Raw genomic sequence first — 18403 nt, 5'->3', positions numbered from 1 at the left:
GAGAACAATTCTTTTACTGCCTTTGTGGAACACTTCCATCTTCTGTGGCCTGTAGGCAGTCATTCTGGATTTAGTTAGTTGCTGTACCGTTGCAAGTGTGCTTGTGTCTGTGTGTTCTGGTGGTTTAGTACCTGTATAATACAGCATTGCTTTCTAGAAAGTTGTGCGTATTCTCAATTTCAGAAGAAAAAAGTGGGATATAAAGGCCTTCTGCACAGGTTTATGTTAGGCGGCTACTTCTGCTCTATAACAGCATAGGCAAGAGGAAGAAATTAATCTTAAGTGTGAGTCAGAAGGTAGTCATATGTGTGATGGTCCTTACTGTCTTGTGGTATTGGCACACGCTCCTCAGTCGTTGTTTTAGCCTGATCACAGGTAATTCTGTAATGTGGATAAGTGATGCAGTTAATTACAGTCATGATGTGGATGCATGGCTGATTATTTCGGGGATTGTGAGTTTAAGCTGTAAGCTGTTGTGAAGGTATGGGATTGAATCTCCAGCTCTTCTGTTCAGGCGGTTGGGCGGTGAGGGGTGAGCTTCACGTGTTTTATGGTGGTTGCTGTTTGTAAGGAGACGTGCTGCGCTTGTGGGATGCAGAGCGGCTAGGCTAGCCCTTTTCTTCTGTCGTGTAAGTAGGAAAGCCAGTAAATTAGCAAGGGTAGACAGTCTGTTGTGTTTGAAGGGCCTGACTTCTTGTTTTGCTTGCTATCAGGCTCCATTTTTCTGTCTCTGGACCTTTTTTTTTTTCTTTTTTTTTTTTTTCTTTTAAGAGTACTCCTTCCTTCCTGTTCTGTGGTAGGAGCTGAGATGCATGTCTTCCTGTTGTTTAAAGTTTGGGGGTTTTTTTAAAGTTAATTTTGTCGTTCCCCATCCTCTCTTTCAGCCCAGGGCACAGAGACTCTGACAGCTGTGCACAGAGAGGATGACTCCCATTGGCAGCTGGATTGTTGGGAGCCTGTGGAGGGTTCCTGTGATCCAACGTGTGTAGTTGTAGCTACTGTCACAAAAGCAGACAGGGAATAGTGTTAGCTGGGTAGGTGGTATGAGACGGATGCACTTCCATGGCGTGGGAGGGAGCTGGAGATGAAGGGGAAGTGCTGCACCAGGGGAGAGTAGGTGTTTCGGAGTGCAGGGGTCAATGGAGCATGGTGCTGTACCTCCTTTAAATGCAGTGAGTGAGAAGCTAGCTTTTTCATTGCTGCTTGAACAATTCTAGAGGAGTGCTCTTACCTGCTAAAGCATCAGGTTGGAGAGTGGTTTGTTAAAATTAAAATTTCCTTGTTGTATGTGTGGCACAGTAAGTAACTAGTGTTTCTGTGCAGGACAGCATTTTAATTTAGTGAAAGCATTTAAAATCTCTATGAAAAATGCAAATTACTCCCCTTTGATCTGCTCACATTCTGGTTTATGTGATTTGCAGCGTGGCCTGCATAACTTGCAGAGAAGAAACCCTTTTCCAGGTAATTTGAGTAATGAGAAATAGGTCTCCATTAGTTGCATAGCTACTGGTGAAATGCTCAACATGGTTGTGGGATTAGTCTCAAACGTGGATGAGATGTACTGGGCTGTGCATTTGTGACATGGTGAAGTCATCAAGCACTGGTCTATATGCATTTCTACACTGTGTCATGTGTCGGCTCTTGAAGCATCCCGTGGGACAGCTTCAGTTCTGCCTTTCTGCCAGCAGTGTGCAGTGAGCCGTTTTATGTGAGGTTCGTTTGCAGTTGCTGATCATGGGAGTGTGGGATTGGGGATGTTCCTGCTGCTGAGCAGAACAACGCTTTGGGGGTTTATTTATTCAAAACCGTTGGATACCACCGTGAGCTATTCTTTGGTAAATCATTCATTTGTGATAAACTTTCTTTAAATCCATGCCAGGCTTTACAATTGATAAGCTGTAGTTACATGAAAAATCGAGTTAATGTTCACTTGAGGTAGAAAATGTGTCTGTGAGAACAATATATGCACATATGTGCACACAAAAAAGCTGTTAGAAAAATGACGTGAGCTATGAACATTTGTAACAGTCACCTGAAACCCGTGGATTTAAAGATGACAGAGATTGACATTTTCTTTAGTTTTCATTTTTAATTTTCTGTCACAGTATTCACAAACAAGATTTTGGATCGGTCTCAGCCGAAGTGAAGTGAGGGGTAGTCGGTTGTGTTGGGAGTAATGAGAGCGGTGGAGGGAAAGAACTTGTCCTTTCTTTGTGTTATAACCGTTTCCTGCACCTGTTTCCCGTCTGTCACTCTGGCCCCCTGCTTAGTCTACTCAGTGGTTTTCCATTGTTCTATACCAATTATCTAATTGACACGAATTATTGCTCCATGTATCACAATCCTTCATCTTCTTTTGAATGTCGTTAATTCGTGTTTTTGCTTCAAATTTGGCCAAGGCCAATTGAATCTTTGTTGGGTTTGGGGTCTGATTATGGACCTTCAGAACCATAAGAGGGACCTTATCTTCTTGATGACCTTCCACCGGGATTATGGTAAACTGCATTTCCTGGATTATTCTCTGTGTAAGGAGTGTAATACAGGGAATCAAGCACGCGACTATTAGCAGCCCTAAGAACAACCCTCTGGTTATGACTCCCAGTCTTTTCTACCACTCGCCCCCAAGGGCTGACTGTCATATCTTATCCATATTAAATCCATTGGAAGTCTGTACAGGTACATGTGCAATCTTTTTCATCTCCCTTACCAGCTCATTCACTGCTTTTCCTTCATCATCTATTTCTAAGCAACGATTAGTAAGGTTAAATTTACCACATACCCCTCCTTGTGCTAATACATAGTCTAATGCTAGATGGTTCTGATATTTTGCAGTTTGCAGGTTTGTATTCTGCTTAGCTAATAAATTTAGAGCATCTCCTGTCTTATTCACTGCTATTTCCACAACCGCTTGCAGCCTAATAATTCTGTTAAGCATATATATAGGGGTATGGTAGCCCCAAGATCCGTACTCAGCCCAGGTGCCTGGGTCATAATATTCTATTATCCTTTCTGGGGGCCATTCATTTTCTTTCCAATTCCCTATTTGTAAACTTTGTCGTGCCCTTCTTAATTCTTCCATTTCTGTATATATAGGTACCCCCAGTCTCTCTCCTCGGGCAGTGGGTAATAGGAAGAAGCCGGGCCTGATTGTCCCTAATACACATGATCCTGTCCAATTTTTAGGCAACTCGGCATATGCTAGCTTACCACAGATCCAATAATACCCATCGGGGGCTGGTCACCCATGCGGTATTTGGCTACCATTTGTCCAATTTTTCAGGTTTCCCGGCATTACTTGAGGACTTCCTCAGGAGGTCCAATGTGATACTGTCTCATTCCATTCATATCCTTCCTCACAGACTAAATCACCCACCAGTTTTTTCCCATTTTGGTTTTGCCAGCAGGTTCTCCCGATTATGCTTGTTTGTAACACCCATTGTGTCTTTGTTACCCTCTGCTGGCTTCCAAATTTTTGGATTCAAGATGTTTGTTTCCATCGACTCCCAAGGCCGGCGGTCCCCTTGGTTAGTTCCTCCACAAACAAAACAGTTTGTCACATTTAATGCTGTTGCAATGTTTTTCACTAGATTTACAAACAGATTCTTAGCAATGGTTGGAATCTCATACTTAGCTCCTGTTTCCACTTCATGATAAAAAGAGTGGAACAATAAATGTTTTGCGGCAGATTTTCTAGCGGTTTCTATAATCCTTATATCCAGGATTGCCCTGGGATCTGCCCCTGTTCCGTAAATTTTTAGACCGTGTCTGGTTCGGTTCCTGCTTTTCCAGTCACCTGCGTTGATGTTTTTAAGATTCACAGGATTACAGGTTTGGCCATTGCAGCTCAATGGTGCTTCGACCTTACTAAATTATCCATTGGGATGGCCACCCCCACAATGTGATTCGTATCCCAACAGACACATCCCCACCCTCTTCTTCCACAAAGGTGATTGAATTGGTACCTGGCGGTACTTGATGAAAGCAGATAATCAGGTCTCATCTGACACTGTCCCCACCCAGGGTATATATACTTATTCTAGTCCTTGTAATATTGTCTCCATTCTAGGTTCCCACAGTTTGCATCAAAATGATCATCAATAGCATTGCAGGCGTCGAATCCCACAGATAGTGGTTCACTAAGATTTGTTCTGGTGTGACTCTGTCCAAGTAACCTGCCATGCCCATTATTTGTTCGCACCTCTGTCCACCATTGATGGGGTACTTCTCTGGGATCGTAACAGGTTATTCTACCACTTTCATTGCATCTTGCATATTCTGTCTGGTTCACGTAACATGAGCTCAGCTTTTGCCCTTCACAGGCATAGATGGTATGATATACCAGGGTTTGTTCCTGAATTCTCCTTCTCTGGGTGTTAACAGTGCATTTGCTACAGTTCTGAGAATGCCCTTGGACCATCAGGGTCATGCAGGACCCTAAGGGGTTGCAGCCCTTGTTAAACCTTCTTGAGCTGTGGGACTAGTTCCTCTCTCAGTCTTGCCCTCTCCCTTATGCTTCTTAGAAGAGGTCCAGGCTCGCTAACCTGTGGCCCTTTACATGGGCCTTGATTCAGGGCAGATAGCCAATTCTCTGGATATGTTTCCAGTCACCATCTAGATTAGTTCATACCCACAAAACAGTACCTTATCATATAGGCTTCTCAGTACCAGCTTCTTCCACTCCTTTTCTTCTTTTTCTTTGGATTCTAGAGTATGTCCTTACACTGGGGACAGAAAGTGGAGATTTTGAGGACTATAACAGTATCACCCATCGACAGCAATAATGGCAATCTGCACCGTGTCTAGGCCCAATGGCAACTGGGAGGTTTAGGATGTTTTGGGACATAACAGGTACTATCCTATTTCTGCTGGAGGTGATATGCCTCCTGTGGGTTTGGGGCTCTGAATCCTTCTGCTATGGCCTGTATAGTTTCCAACAGCTGCTAATACACTCGTCAATATGCATTTCAATATATACAGATAATATTCAAAAGATCGTTATGCCCAGATACATTTCAAGTCCTTTTGAGCTTAACCTTAAGGTCTCCAGGAGTGGATTCAACCTTCCATGTCTCTGTTATGGGTCCTTTTACTCGAGATGCATGCATCCACCTCTTTTCTGCCATCCTTGTAGCTGTTTCTGTGGTAAGCAAGACAAGATAAGGACCTTCCCAGTGTGGAGACAACAATTCTTCTTTCCAAGTTTTTATCAAAACTTTATCTCCGGGCTGTATTTTATGAATGGAGAACCCCAAGGGCACGTTTTGAGCCAACATGCCCTTCTCCTGAAGTTCATTTAATTGTTTTCCCAGAGTTATCACATACTTATGGGTCTCATAGTCTTCTATCAAAGAATGATCTAAGGGCATTCCTTGAGAATACAGCATACCGTAAAGCATCTCATAAGGTGATACTCTGGTCTCCCCGTTGTGGCATGGTTCTTATTGTTAACATGCTAGTGGTAAACTTTTACCCATGATAATTGAGTGTCACATCATCAGTTTGGCCAATTAGTGTTAATTGTCTGATTCTTCTCTCAACCCGCCAGAACTTGAGGATGCCATGGCGTATGATATTCTCGTTTAATGCCCAGAGCCATAGTTAAAGCCTTCAAACATTTGAGGTAAAATGTGTCCCCCTGATTGGACTCAATGTTCCTGATTAAACCACAGCGAGGAATAACATTCTCCATAGATTCTTAGCTACCACTACGGTGGTGGCTCACGCTGCTGGGTAAGCCTCTCCCCTGTGTTAATTGATCCACGATTACCAACAGATAGTTAGTGTTGTGTCTACTTTTGGTAATTCAGTAAAGTCCACATGTATTCTCTCAATGGTCGGTATGCTGTCCTTCTTCCTCCAGCAGGTGCTTGTCTAATCACTTCATTATTATCTTTGACACCTTAAGCATTCTGGATGGTTTGTTTGGCATCTCGGTATATTCCTACACACCCATAAAATTTTAGAAATTGATCACTCAGGCTTTGTTCCCCAATGGGTTTGTAGGTGTAGTTGTAGAAGTACATGCCTAGCTTGTTCCTTTGACAGTATCTCTCTTCCATCAGACAGAACCCATTTTCCTTCTTTCAGTTCTGCCCCTGTTGTCTTTATAGTATTTTATTTCTGCATCCGTATACCTTTTTCTCTGTGTCCCTTTTTCGTTATCCGCTTCCTGCAGGATTAAAAACTACATTGTACTTCCTAAGAGCTGCTTCCCCAGTTCTTTATCTGCTAGGTTATTCTCTCTTATGTGGAAGCCAGTTCCCTTCTGAGTCCGCTGACATGTACTACAGCAATCTTCTAGGGCCTTCAATGCCTGCAATTATCTAAAAGTTTGGTGAATTAGCCCTTTTCCTTGGGTGCCTCTGTAAGTCCCCATTTCTTTCCAAGCTTTCCCAAACGTGTGGACTATCCCATAAGCATATCCTATAATCAGTATAGATAATTCCACTTTCCCTTTCAATAGTTCTATGGCTCGTAATAATGCGTAAATTTCACATGCTTGAGTGGACCAAGCAGCACCTGAGTGGTCCTGATTCCATCAGGACCGTATCCCTGTTTACAATGGCATACCCAGATCTTCTCTTTCCACCTGCCACTCTGACGACCTGTCAACAAACAGTTTTCCCCTGTCTCTAATTTTGTCTCCTCGAGATCGGGTCGTATTTTTGCTTGCAATTTCAGTCACTGTCTACACAGTTATGTTGTAGTCTTTATGGGTTCCCCATATAGAATGGTGCAGGGTTTGTGCAGCAGTTACTTGTAGTTCTAGTCAGGGGAGTCGATCAGGATGGCTTCATACTTCAGCATCCTACTGAAGCTATCCTGATCCATCAGTTAACCATTTTTCAGCCTTCTGCTGGAGTACTCCCCTAACGTTATGTGGCATATATACCTGTCAGAGGTGCCCCCACAAGTGACTTTTCTAGCTTCCTCAATGAGTAAAGCAGTAGCCATGGGTGCCTGCAAACACGCGGGCCGCCCCCTACTCACAGGGTCTAATAGTTTAGAACAATATCCCAACAGGTTTCTTGATTCCTGCCCATTCTTGAGGTAATACTCCATATGCAGTTCAGTTAGAAACATTTACAAATAGATAAAAGGCTCTTTCTAAATCTGGGAGGCTCAACAGTGGAGCCTCTGTTAATGATGTCTTCTTCCCAACCTTTCTTCATTTTCCTCGTTCCACTTAATTCTCTCCCCAGTCAGTTTTTCATATAAAAATTTTACCTTTTCACTAAACCCTTCAATCCAGGGTCTACAATATCCCGAGAGCCCGAGCAGTTGCCTTGCTTCCTTTTTCATTTTGGGTGACGATAGGGCTAAAATCCCTGATACCCTGTCAGGATCCAGTTTTTTCTTTCCTTGGCTAAGCCAATGTCCTAAGTACCTTACCTCCTTTCAAATTTTAATTTAGATTTTGAGACCTTCAACCCTTTTTTCCCTAAGAAGTTAAGTAACTCAGTAGTGGTTCTCCGGGTCTCTCTCTCAGTTTTCCCAGTTATCAGTAAGTCATCCACATATTGAAACAGTTTCACTTCCCCCTTTACCTCAAAAAGCTGTGATAATTTTTCTAAGGTTTGGCCAAATAGATTTGGGGATTCAGTAAATCCCTGAGGAAGTACGGTCCATCTGAGCTGTTGTCACCTCCCTGTCTCAGGGTCTTCCATTCAAAGGCAAAGTATCCCGGAGACCTTTCACTTAATGGGCTGGCCCAGGAAGCATCTTCAAAGCTATTACACTATACCATTATATGCTGAGCTGTTAATGGTTTAGTATATGGGTTTGTCACTACCTGGGGATTTGGTCATGGTTCGTTGATTTCACAGCCTTAAAATTCTGAACAACCTATACGATCCATCAGCTCTATCAGCCTTTTTGCCAGCAGAATGGGGGTATTATGTGGGGACATACAGGCTTCCAGCATCCCCTTTGGAGCAACCTATCTATAACTGGTTTAAGTCCTTTTCTCCCCTCCAATGGGATAGGATATTGTCTAATCCTTATTGGCTGTTGCAGATTCACTATTTCATACACCAAGGGTTCCATATCTAATTTTCCTGAGTCTCCCTCTTGATACCATACTGAGGGCCTATTTCTCCCTCATCTTCTTGGGTTAGGGTATATAGCTGAATTTTTAATTCTCCCTTCTGGCTCTTGATTTCCAACACCAACCTTATTATTAAGTCTCTTCCTAACAGATTGTGCTCAGCCTCAGGTACCAGAAATAGGTCATTGAGACATAGTTTCTTTTCTGACTCTATTCCACATCCTCCAATATAGGAACTTTAAAGGGCTCCCCTTTTGCCCCTACTACCGTGATATTCTTCTCTCCCTTCCTTAACCCCGTTTCGGTATTTTCTAATAGTTGATTGCTCTGCCCCCAGTATCTACTAAAAAATAAACCTCTTCCTCTAGGGACCTACTAATATTTTAGCAAGGAATCACTTGATGTCCGGGTCCCCAAAAGATACAGCCCCTGAACCCTCTAGTCTTCCTTATACATTTTTCATCCTCGTTGCCTTTTTCTACAATTCCTCTGAATATGCCCCTTTTGATACAATAGTAACAGATAGGGATTCCTCTTGTTTTCTGTTTGTCCTTCGGTTCCTTTTCACCCTGCCTTTTTCCTGATTCCTAGGTTAATTCATTTTCAGTCTGGTGGTTGGTCTGATTGTTGTGAATAGGGAGGAGGTATATTATCCAGAGGCCTCCCACTTTTCCTCTTCTCTATACTTTTCCTGTTAGTTCTAGTATTTAAAGTGAATATCTGGGTTGTGGGAAGGGGGTTTGAGGCTCCTATCCGTAGAGCGCATAATCACTCTCTTCTTGGTTAAAAGACTCCTTAGAGTTAACATAGAGGTTCAATGCCTGATATACCCAATCCCCAAAGGATCCAAAAACTGGCCAAAAAACATGTGGCCTTAAAGGTTCTTCTGGCCATTTTATCACGTAAAATTGAGCCATTTTTTCTTTATCTTTTCCTTTCCTCGATTCCCAGTCATCCCAGTATTTTAACATTATCCCCAATGGGCTTTCTGGTGGAATGTCTGGTATTTTACTTCCCTTTCTAGATTGGAGACCCCTCTTTGAGCCTCCTGGGTCCGAGAGTCTACTTTTCTCCTGACCCATCCTGGAACCCTTAAAGAAGTTCCGAATCCCTGACTGTCTAGAGGTGTCTTGTAAAGTGGTTGGCCCACCCATGAATTCTTAAAGCAGTTGCTTCGGTCCTTCACTGGCCGAGTCCCTCACGGGAGATCAGAACCGTGGTTAGAAGACCTCCACACTCACTTTGGTACTAAGTTCCTTCTCAGTCACACCCTTATACACAGTCACACAGCCGAATCCCACCCAGCCGAATGGTATACTCACAGATCCTCTTCATTCGGGTCTTTTCACGCAGAATTATGGGTCACGGAGGGAGAGCTCTTGGTTCTTTACTTGCCTCTTTTGTTCGGAATCTTATTGGACTCTAGCACTGCTATCGGCAAGGGCCGCTAGGGTGGGGCACCTCCCTTAACCGGTCGTAGATCCAAAGTCCAAGCAGATCACGTCGGGGTCACCAAATTGTTATAAATGAGGATGCAACTCAATCAGAATTTAGCAGTATTTATTATAAATGAAAAGGTAAGTGTAAACAGGCGCTGGGTGGGAGGGGAGTCTGCGCTCCACCAGCACACACCCCCTGTACAACAACGTGTTCCCTCTTATGCTTGTGTGCTAATGCATATTCTTGCTGTACCGGGAAATGGGCGTGGCTATTCAGATTAGTTCTTGACATAGGCGTTCCTTTCCTTGTGCCTGCATGTTTAAATGTTGAGGGTCCCTTTGATGGTCATCGGGGACGAAGTTAGACGTCTTCCTCACTTGTCCTCTTTCTCACCCTGAAGAGCTGACTTCTTTCTTCTACATATAAGGTGATTTGTCCATATACAGCAAAGCTCAGCTAAATATTTCACATACCATATCCGCATGGCTGCTCCTAATGCAAGGCAAACCGTTTCCTACACTGTTTCCCGTCTGTCACTCTGCCCCCCTGCTTAGTCTACTTAGGTATTTTTCCATTGTTCTATACCAATTATCTAATTGACGCGAATTATTACTCAGGTATCACATTTGGGTGGTGGAGCCTTGAGATGTGAGATGTGGCCGGTGATCTTGGAGGCACCTGGAAGCTTCCACGTCCTCCACTGCAGTGTCCTTGTAGGGTATGGGTGGTTCTGCTGTGGGAGAAAAGATTTCTTTTTTTCTTGCTGATGTGTAAATTGCTTAATGCCTGTCGTTGGTATTTCAGTCAGCAGTTGTTATTGCTGAAGCTGCCAAATATCTGCTTGGGTTGTGACTTCTGTAGAGTGGTCATAGTAATGTTGAGCCTGTTGTTTTCCCTTTGGTACGCTGCCCAGAGGGGTGCTGGGAGGGGAGATTTAGGTCTGGTTGCTTGGGGTGTTTATAACCATTCTGGGAGCCTCCGGGTTTCTATGAACCAGATGCCCAATCTGAATTCCTTAGAGGAGATCATTCCCCAGTCTGAAGCCTGTGGGGAAGGGACATTTAAGAGAACTGACCCTTGCAGTCGGGAAGAAAGGTTTGGAGTCGCGTGGCTGCCTGGACTGTGTGTGAAGATGATCAGCGGGAGAGCCCGGAGCACAGAATGCACAAGATATAAAACAATTGGGTGTAGCATTTCTGTGCTTTATTAGCCCTGGCTACGCTGGATGTTAGGTAACCCAAGGGTGTGCATTGCTTTAGTATTGGCATTGCAGCCTCATCCCTCATCGCTTCAACCGAGACTATGTTGAGACTTCATTGTTAAGGTATCTTTGCAACTCGTACAACACTGTTTTTTTGGAAAGACAACAGCTTGGAAACATTTTTTTTTTTTTTTTTTTTTTAAATTGTCACTCTTGGGATCGTAATCCCTGGGATTCTTGACTTGGGAGTGCTGTCTCGAGGCAGCCCAGCCCTGCTGCAGGGCCATGCGGGCACTGCTGTTGGCAGGCCGGGCGAGCTGCCGGCCCCGTCGCTGCCTCTTCTTGTGCCCGTAGTGCTGCCCGTAGCCGGGAGAGCTGCACAGGGGCTTGGGTACTCGGGGAGCCGCAGGGGCTGCTGCGGGACGCCGGGGGTGATGCTCTGGTGGCTCCCGGCCACCCTGGAGCTGAGGGCGATCGGAAACTCTCCTGGTGCAGCTTTTCAGGAGCCGGAAGCCCCTGGGGGAGACGTTTGCTTTCCTCTGGGCTGGGGAGGGGGCAGCATCACCTCTGGTACCCATTGCCCTTTTCACAAGCGTTTCGGGGAGATTAAGGCTAACAGCTTAGGTCGTTGTCTCCATTTACAAAAGGCTAGCACCGCTAAGCACCCATTCATCGTTGGGGCATCGTGCTAACGTGCTCACTGCTGATTACCTGAGTCGTGCCCAGGGGCTATGGCAGTTTGGCTCCAAACACAAATGAGCTGGGATTTCTGGACGGAAATCGTCTTAAATGTAGTAGATAGTCTTGGAAGGAATGGTTGGATCTGCAGGCAAGGTCAGCATCCAGGAGGGTGGCTGCGGGGGTGGGTGGGGGGCGGGGAGGGGAGTTCCACCCTCTTTTTGTCTCCCTTAAGGCTTAGGGTTTGGTTTCTGCAGGTTTGGGAGATAAAAGCCAAGTCCATTCAGGACTCTTGAGCTTCTGTTTCCTTACCTGTAAAAATGAGCGTTTAAGCTTGGAGCTCAGTAATCCCATGTAATTATATAGCACTTGTTGATGTGTCTCTGATACTACTTTTTTCTTTTTTTGAAATCACTACCTTGGTAAAGCACTAACTTTCTTCCTTTAACTTAAGAGGTTTATCCTGCTTGAAAATAATGAATTTACGACCTGTTTGGCTTACTATATGGGTTTTGTTAATGGTACTTTTAGGATAATGCAGATGTGGAAAAACAAGAAGTAGAGAAAAAGATATGAGAGAAACAAAGAATGAAACTGTATTCTAGGGAAAAGGGCAGTATGTGTAAGCTGAGCTGGAGAGGGAAAGGAACATCTCGTATTGCTGGTGAGAAGTGGCTGGATTTTGATAAGAGGAAGCAAGTGAAGACAACAGGGATCAAAGTGGAAATAAAGTGATCAGAGAGAGAAGAAAGATCGTATGCTCTGCTTTGCAGGCTGACAGTAGAGCTCCAGCGTGGTTGGGTTTTTTTTTGTGTTGTGTGTCGTCGAGTGAGTATCGCTTTCAGGTTCCACTAATATATGCTCCTTATACTGGCATGGATTTTGTATTTCCTTGCTTAAAATCCTGGATTTAGTAGGAAATGGATTTGGTATGGTGTCTCTAACAGTGTATATGTGAGGCTTTGATTTGATTTTTAGCAGATTTTAAAGAGTCTTTTTTTCTTTTTTGTCAGATTATGTCTACTTCGAAAATTCTTCAAGTAACCCATATTTGATACGAAGAATAGAAGAGCTCAATAAGGTAAACAAAGTTTTCCATCAAGCCTTTGAAGCTAATTGATTTCACGATCTGTTTGATGTGATTAAAATCAAAACAATTCTTTAGCAGTTCTCTGGTAATTACAAGCTTAAAAGTACTTTTGTTCTGATAACTTTCCGGAATGTTTTGAGACCTGCTAGATTGTTCTCCTTTGGTATGAGAGGGCTGAGCGTCGGTGTAGGTCATTTGCAAGGTGATTGTGCCTACTTGTAGGGCAGGAGATCTCTGCAGTCTTCAGCTCTGTGCCAGCTTCAGGCGATATGGAGATAATACAACAGTTGCCTAGAGGCTGTGGGACCTTGTAATTTGATCTTTCTTGGGGGAGACTCTTGCTCAGCAGGAGGGTTTGGAGCTGTTATCTGCTTCCTCAGACTTTGTCTTTGCTGGTTGTCCTTTGGGCCACTGTATTATTTCATCTGCCAAATTTCCCTTTCATTGGCTCCAAAAGGGAAGCATGATAGCTTCTATGTGGGAAGCCAGCTGAAGGCCTCGCTGCTGAAATTTTACCTAGTTGAGGATGGAAGACTGTTAGGAAGCAGTTAGCTGTGTCCTAAATGTGCCACTTTCTCAGGTTTAATACCAAAGTGTCCATTGCAGCCTGTACAGAAGTAGTGTAACATTGCTGGTTTGGATTTGAATTTGAATTAGTGACTAAAATTAGATCTCTCTCTTCAGCCACCAGTGATGGAAAAACATGTTTTTCTAAAGCAGTTACTTGGAAGAGAAAATTTATTGATACAATGACAAACAAAGGATCTGAAGGCTTAGACATCCTTGTAACCTCTTCTTTTTAGTAGAGGCCTTTTGCAGAAATACTTTGTCTCCCATTGATAGAACTCACTCTTGTTTCCAAAATGTTCACAGTGAATCCATAGACATGAGGTATCAGTAGCAGATTTGTTGATCGCTTTCTAGGAAAGTGTTGCTTCCCCCTCTTCATTCTTCCCCCACTTTGAAAAAAGAACTTTCAGCCTGGATGGCTCATCTTGGTGCAGCTCTTGCTTGAGCTGTAATTTTTCTGATGTACTGTTGAAGATGGGTCTTTCAGGCTGAAACAAATCGTGCCTGAGCAAATAAATTAAATAGATGATTTTACATTGCAGCTGTCTGTGTTTTAACAAATGGCTCCTGCCTTTGTATTTTTCCTTAAAATTTAGAAGTTCTGAATTATTTAACAGCAAAGCATGGAAATCTTGCAGGCTTTGTACCAAAACCTGGTAGGCCGCAAGGGGAAATATTTGTGCATGTGTATATTGTCCGATTACTTTTTTTCCTTTGTGTAGGAAAACTGGTGTTATAAAAAGTGAGAATTTTTCCTCCATTCACATCTGAGCAACAAGCGTGTAAATCGGTTTTTATGTTGCGTCCTTGTGGACAGATTGCTTGTCCACTACCTTTTTTGGAGACTTCCCAGAGTGGAATTTATGTCTTAGTGTTCTGGTTTCTTAGTGTGCCATTGTTATGGTTTTCAAGGACTCTTCAGTAGTAGGATACAACTCTTTGAAGTTACATTTTCATTATTTGTTGGTTTGTTTTAGAGACAGTAGATTGGTTGGGGCTGTTGCAAACCCAGTGTATTTCCCCTAGAGTTTGTCCAAAGCCAGTTTCACAATTTCACAGGTGCCATCTTACAAGTGATTGATCGCCTATCTCATTTTAAGAGTTCTAAGAAAAAAAAATCCCAAACTTTCAAGGATCCAAACTTTTTTGTACGTTGTCACTGATGTAGAGTTTATTGCCTGGTGCAGCTTCCCTTGTTCTCCTTTTGGAATCGTTTTTCTGTGTTGGCCGTTGTTTGGTGCCGTTAGAGAACGAAAACCTTATGTGATTTCTATTGTGAAAGTAATAATGGCTGGGTTCATTTTTGCCTTCCTGCTGTCTTAACAGACTTGGAGAACAGCCTAAGCCTGAATCCTGTTGTTATATTTCAGTTTTATTATTGGGATTTTAAATATGCTTTTGAATTCTACTTAATGTAGGCATTGCCTGAAAAGTGGCAAAGTGGCTTGTTAATGTATTTTAACTGCAGGTAAGTGGTTTTTTTCTCACCCCTCGAAACATCGGTAACTTCTAAAAATGGTGATCCCACAAAAACAATTAGGAGGGAAGGACCAAACACTGTTTCCCTACCTTGAAATGGATCACGCCAGAGTCTGTGTGTTAGATAACCAGTGTGCAGCTGGAGGGTGCCAAAAGGCGATGCTGTGTAGTTCTTGTGCAAAATTCCAAATTATTTATGAAGTTTCTAGTTCGGTGTGTACAGTTCAGTTCTTGATTTGTGCTCAGTGCTTTTTCTTTTTTCCTGTTTCAGACTGCCAATGGAAATGTGGAAGCAAAGGTGGTATGTTTCTACAGGAGAAGAGACATATCAAGTACACTTATTGTATTGGCAGACAAACATGCAAGTAAGCTTGTTTGTGTTCAGATTGCTTCTACAAAAAATTGCCAAAATTGAGTAGAACTTTGATACTGCAGTTACAATTATCAGTATTATTATTAAATGTCCTTTTTCTGTGCTCATCTTCAGCAATTTGCATTACTTGTTTGGCTGACTTTTTCTTTCTCCCCCTGGCGCCTGCCCCCCCCCCCCCCTTTGGTGTATGGCTTGAATATGGTGGCAACAGGACTGAAATTTTCAGTTAGGGTTGAATAAAAGACATGTTACTTGCTCCACAGTAGTGAATTTATTAATTTTGGAATGAGAGGTAGTTTTCTCCCTGTCTCATATGTTACTTCTCATGAATTATTTGGAAAAACCCCTCAAACTTACTTTATGAGTAAATCAAATAGACTGAACATAGGAAACAGACTTGAAACTTGGCTAATAGAAATGATCTTTAAATTTCGTTATTAATATTTTTTGTATAGCTTTTGTCTGAACATGCTCAGGCAATACACTTTAATAGCACTGAATTATAGGACATCTGATCGCTATTTTGAATATTTCAAGTTCTTTTGTTAGGAAAAAACAATGCCTGTGCTGAAATGAGACTTAGAAACTGTAACCTTTTTGAGTACTGTAGTTACTCAATAATTAAAAAAAAAAAAAAGGCATGAAACTATGAAACTAAAGTATCAAAAAATTCAGGACGTTGTTCATGACCTTATATCAGTCACCCTTGCATGTATGCCTTGCACAACTAATAAATTTCTTGATTTTTATTATTTTAAAGAATGTTGTGTTAACTTACGTTGGCATTTATTCCCATCCCAGGGAGATCAGAGGCATGTGAGATATCTTGCTGAGTAGAGATGGAAGCTTATTTCTAAACAAATTTAGTGTTATGATTATCTTTCAATTATAGAAACAGTTTTAAAATGCTAAAAAGTGCATACAAAAAATAGTTATATGTCAGTATAGATCAGATATTTGTGTATATAAATCTGTAAGGCAAGATACTGCAAAAAAAATTCAGATGGTTTAAGAAAAAAAAAAAACCAACCTGAAAAACACCAACCCACACAAAATAACTGAGAAGCTGGTGTAGATCTTTGTGTTCTGAACCTGAAAGGTGGTGAGCATGATGCACTACCTGGCTCTCAAGGGGAGTATCAGTCTCCAGGGAAGAAATAATGCAACATATTCCATGACATTGGACACTTTATCTGGGGTGCTTTCAGCCTGTTTTACCCCATCCCAGTTGCCAGTGAGGATTAGATTTGAGTTCGTTGCACCTTCCTCTGCCAGTTCAGCGTCCCTCTTGTCCTGTCCTTGCAAGGTGATGGACACAGTTCTAACAAAACAGACATTACTGAAACAGATGTGTTGAAAGGGAGAAAAAGGCTAAGCAGGTGGAGTTACTAAATGGTTTTTACTTGTAAACAGTGGAGTATGTGTGATGTAGCTGTTCAGATTGCTTAAAGTCTAGCAAAAAGCATGGACAGCCATATTAATCCTTGTAATTCAAGGCACATACGTAAATGAAAAAGAAGCAATCCTATCTGGGCATGTCAGAATTAGGATTTAGCTGCCAAATATCATTGTCTTTTAATGCGCTGCTTGGTGCGTATATGAATAGACTGCGATGTATACGTAATACAGATCTACCTAGTTGTACTGCATGGGGATTGATTTAATCAGAGATTCAGTTTTAATAATGAATATAATGTCTTGCTGTGTTCTGGTGCTTAGTGCCGTTGGGGAAAACGTGCAGCAAAATTAGCCCCTTATTGATAAATTTGAGTATTTTCTATTGTAGATTCAAGTCCAAATAAGTCCCTCCATTGCAGCCATACCTTGACAAAGAGTCACGTGGCCCTGAGATGAGATTTGGCTGTGTTGCAGAATTGTGGTAGCAGGCAAAGCTTTTTTTGATATCTCTTCAGTGCAGCAGTACTCATTTTATCTGAGAATACTGAAGCTTAATAGGAGCTTCACTGTAAACAACGTGACTATTGATTCCTTCATCTGTGTCTCACTTCACTAGATTTAGTAAAGGAAGCAGGTAGGAATGATTCAAAGAAACACGTCTCAGGCTGAAAATGAAAAACCTGCAAAGGTTGGTTTCTTTTTTTGCGATAAGAAATTTAAGTTGTTTTTTTTAAAATGCAAACAAATAATTCATTGTTCGTATTCATATGTGTTTGAAAGACAGTAAAATTCTTCTGTAGCACAATCCTATTAATAGAGCCACCAGAGACAAATGAGGCGGTCTCCTAGTGTAAATTTCATTAGTAACTAGCATTTTTTCCAGTATGTTTCTTTCTGGTGCAGAATAAAATTGCTACTAAATGACTTCCATTTATGTAGATAGATGTGCTGTTGTGTGGCTTCCGTTCTTCTAAAGGAGGGAGAAGACAGTAAAGCTAAGCTTTTGGACAGCCATTAGTTCTTTAGTCTGGAAAAAAAATACCTATATCCTGCACGATATAATGAAATTAAATTTTGTGGATGTTAAGATTCTAGTGCAGATACTCAACAATGTCACTGACTTTGAGTTCATTTCCATAAAGTCTCCTGTTGCCTCATTTTGATGCATTTGCAGTAGATGTACGTATCTGCATCGCTGATCTTTTAACTGCCTTTGTTCAGCTGATTAATGGAGCTTTCTGACTGCAGACATTTCTGGATTCACAGAGTCTTCTGTTTAAGATGCCCTTATTTTAGACCTACTGTTGAGATCAATGCAGTCAGAGCGCCAAGTAATGGGAAGATAGGCCAGCACACGAATGGAAAAAGTGTATATATAATTCTGAAATATTTTTTCCCCTTCCAATAAAGGAAGGAAAAAGATGTGATTGTGAAATGAATGTTGCAAAGTTTTGAAAAAAAAAAATATACAAAAAAAGGCTTATGCTTTAGTTTGTATAATCCATCAGATCTCTGAAACTGACAAGTCTGAGATGTTGTCTTTTCTCATAACTCTTTATAAAGAGAAATGAGTTGGAAGCACCTTATTCTGTAGTTGGTGACTGTAAATTAGTACCTGATGTATGCAACCTGATTCTTGGATTTGATCTGTGATCTTACTATTTTTATCATATGATATAAAGCTTGTCTGGGCTGTCCTATAAATCTTTCAGCCTTATAATGGATTGCATACATTGTTAGTGCTTCTTATTCATAAGCCTCTTTAATTACCTCACCAATTATTCTACGGAATTTCTCCACCTGTTTCTGAAATGAGCCTGCTTCACCAGTAGCAGACTATTTAATGTTCTTGCCCAGAGACTTTGTAGTAGTTTAAGATGTTGTATGCAAACAAGATTGGAGGCAGAACTTGATAGAAGTGAAGTGGGAAGGGCAGTTTACTCCTCAAGCTACTGTTGGATGCTGTGACTATATATTTTCTCTATACAAAGTGTCTGTATAATGTCTCAAATAGTTCCATGTATAATTAAGGCAGTATTTCTGACAGCAGGAATACAGCCTCCTATCCTCCCTCCTAACGATCCACCCCCCACCATCTCCAGATATTTGTGATCTGTCTTAACGACC

The 18403-nt window shown here is 42.0% G+C and overlaps 1 protein-coding gene and 1 long non-coding RNA gene across 5 annotated transcripts in view; one reads left to right on the top strand and one right to left on the bottom strand.

The window, feature by feature from the left end:
- MTA1 (metastasis associated 1) overlaps positions 1–18403 on the top strand; it is a 94129-nt gene that overhangs the window by 11842 nt on the left and 63884 nt on the right. For all 4 annotated transcript variants that reach the window (XR_005106672.1, XM_037403701.1, XM_037403699.1 and 1 more), the window contains exons 2-3: positions 12380–12447; positions 14777–14870. Coding sequence is in view for 3 of the 4 variants with exons in the window: in XM_037403701.1 (XP_037259598.1) it covers positions 12380–12447; positions 14777–14870 (162 nt within the window). In the remaining variant the exon portion in view is untranslated. The remainder of the gene's footprint in view (positions 1–12379; positions 12448–14776; positions 14871–18403) is intronic.
- On the bottom strand, positions 770–9895 carry LOC119155278. The gene is made up of 2 exons (XR_005106673.1): positions 9370–9895; positions 770–5137 (listed from the first exon to the last, which is right to left on the bottom strand). It is a non-coding gene; the product is annotated as an uncharacterized LOC119155278 (long non-coding RNA).

Source organism: Falco rusticolus, chromosome 11, assembly GCF_015220075.1.
Source record: "Falco rusticolus isolate bFalRus1 chromosome 11, bFalRus1.pri, whole genome shotgun sequence".
Classification (NCBI taxonomy): Eukaryota; Metazoa; Chordata; class Aves; order Falconiformes; family Falconidae; genus Falco; species Falco rusticolus.
Note: the sequence above shows the minus strand (reverse complement) of the source record. Positions and strands in the feature narration are given on the sequence as shown.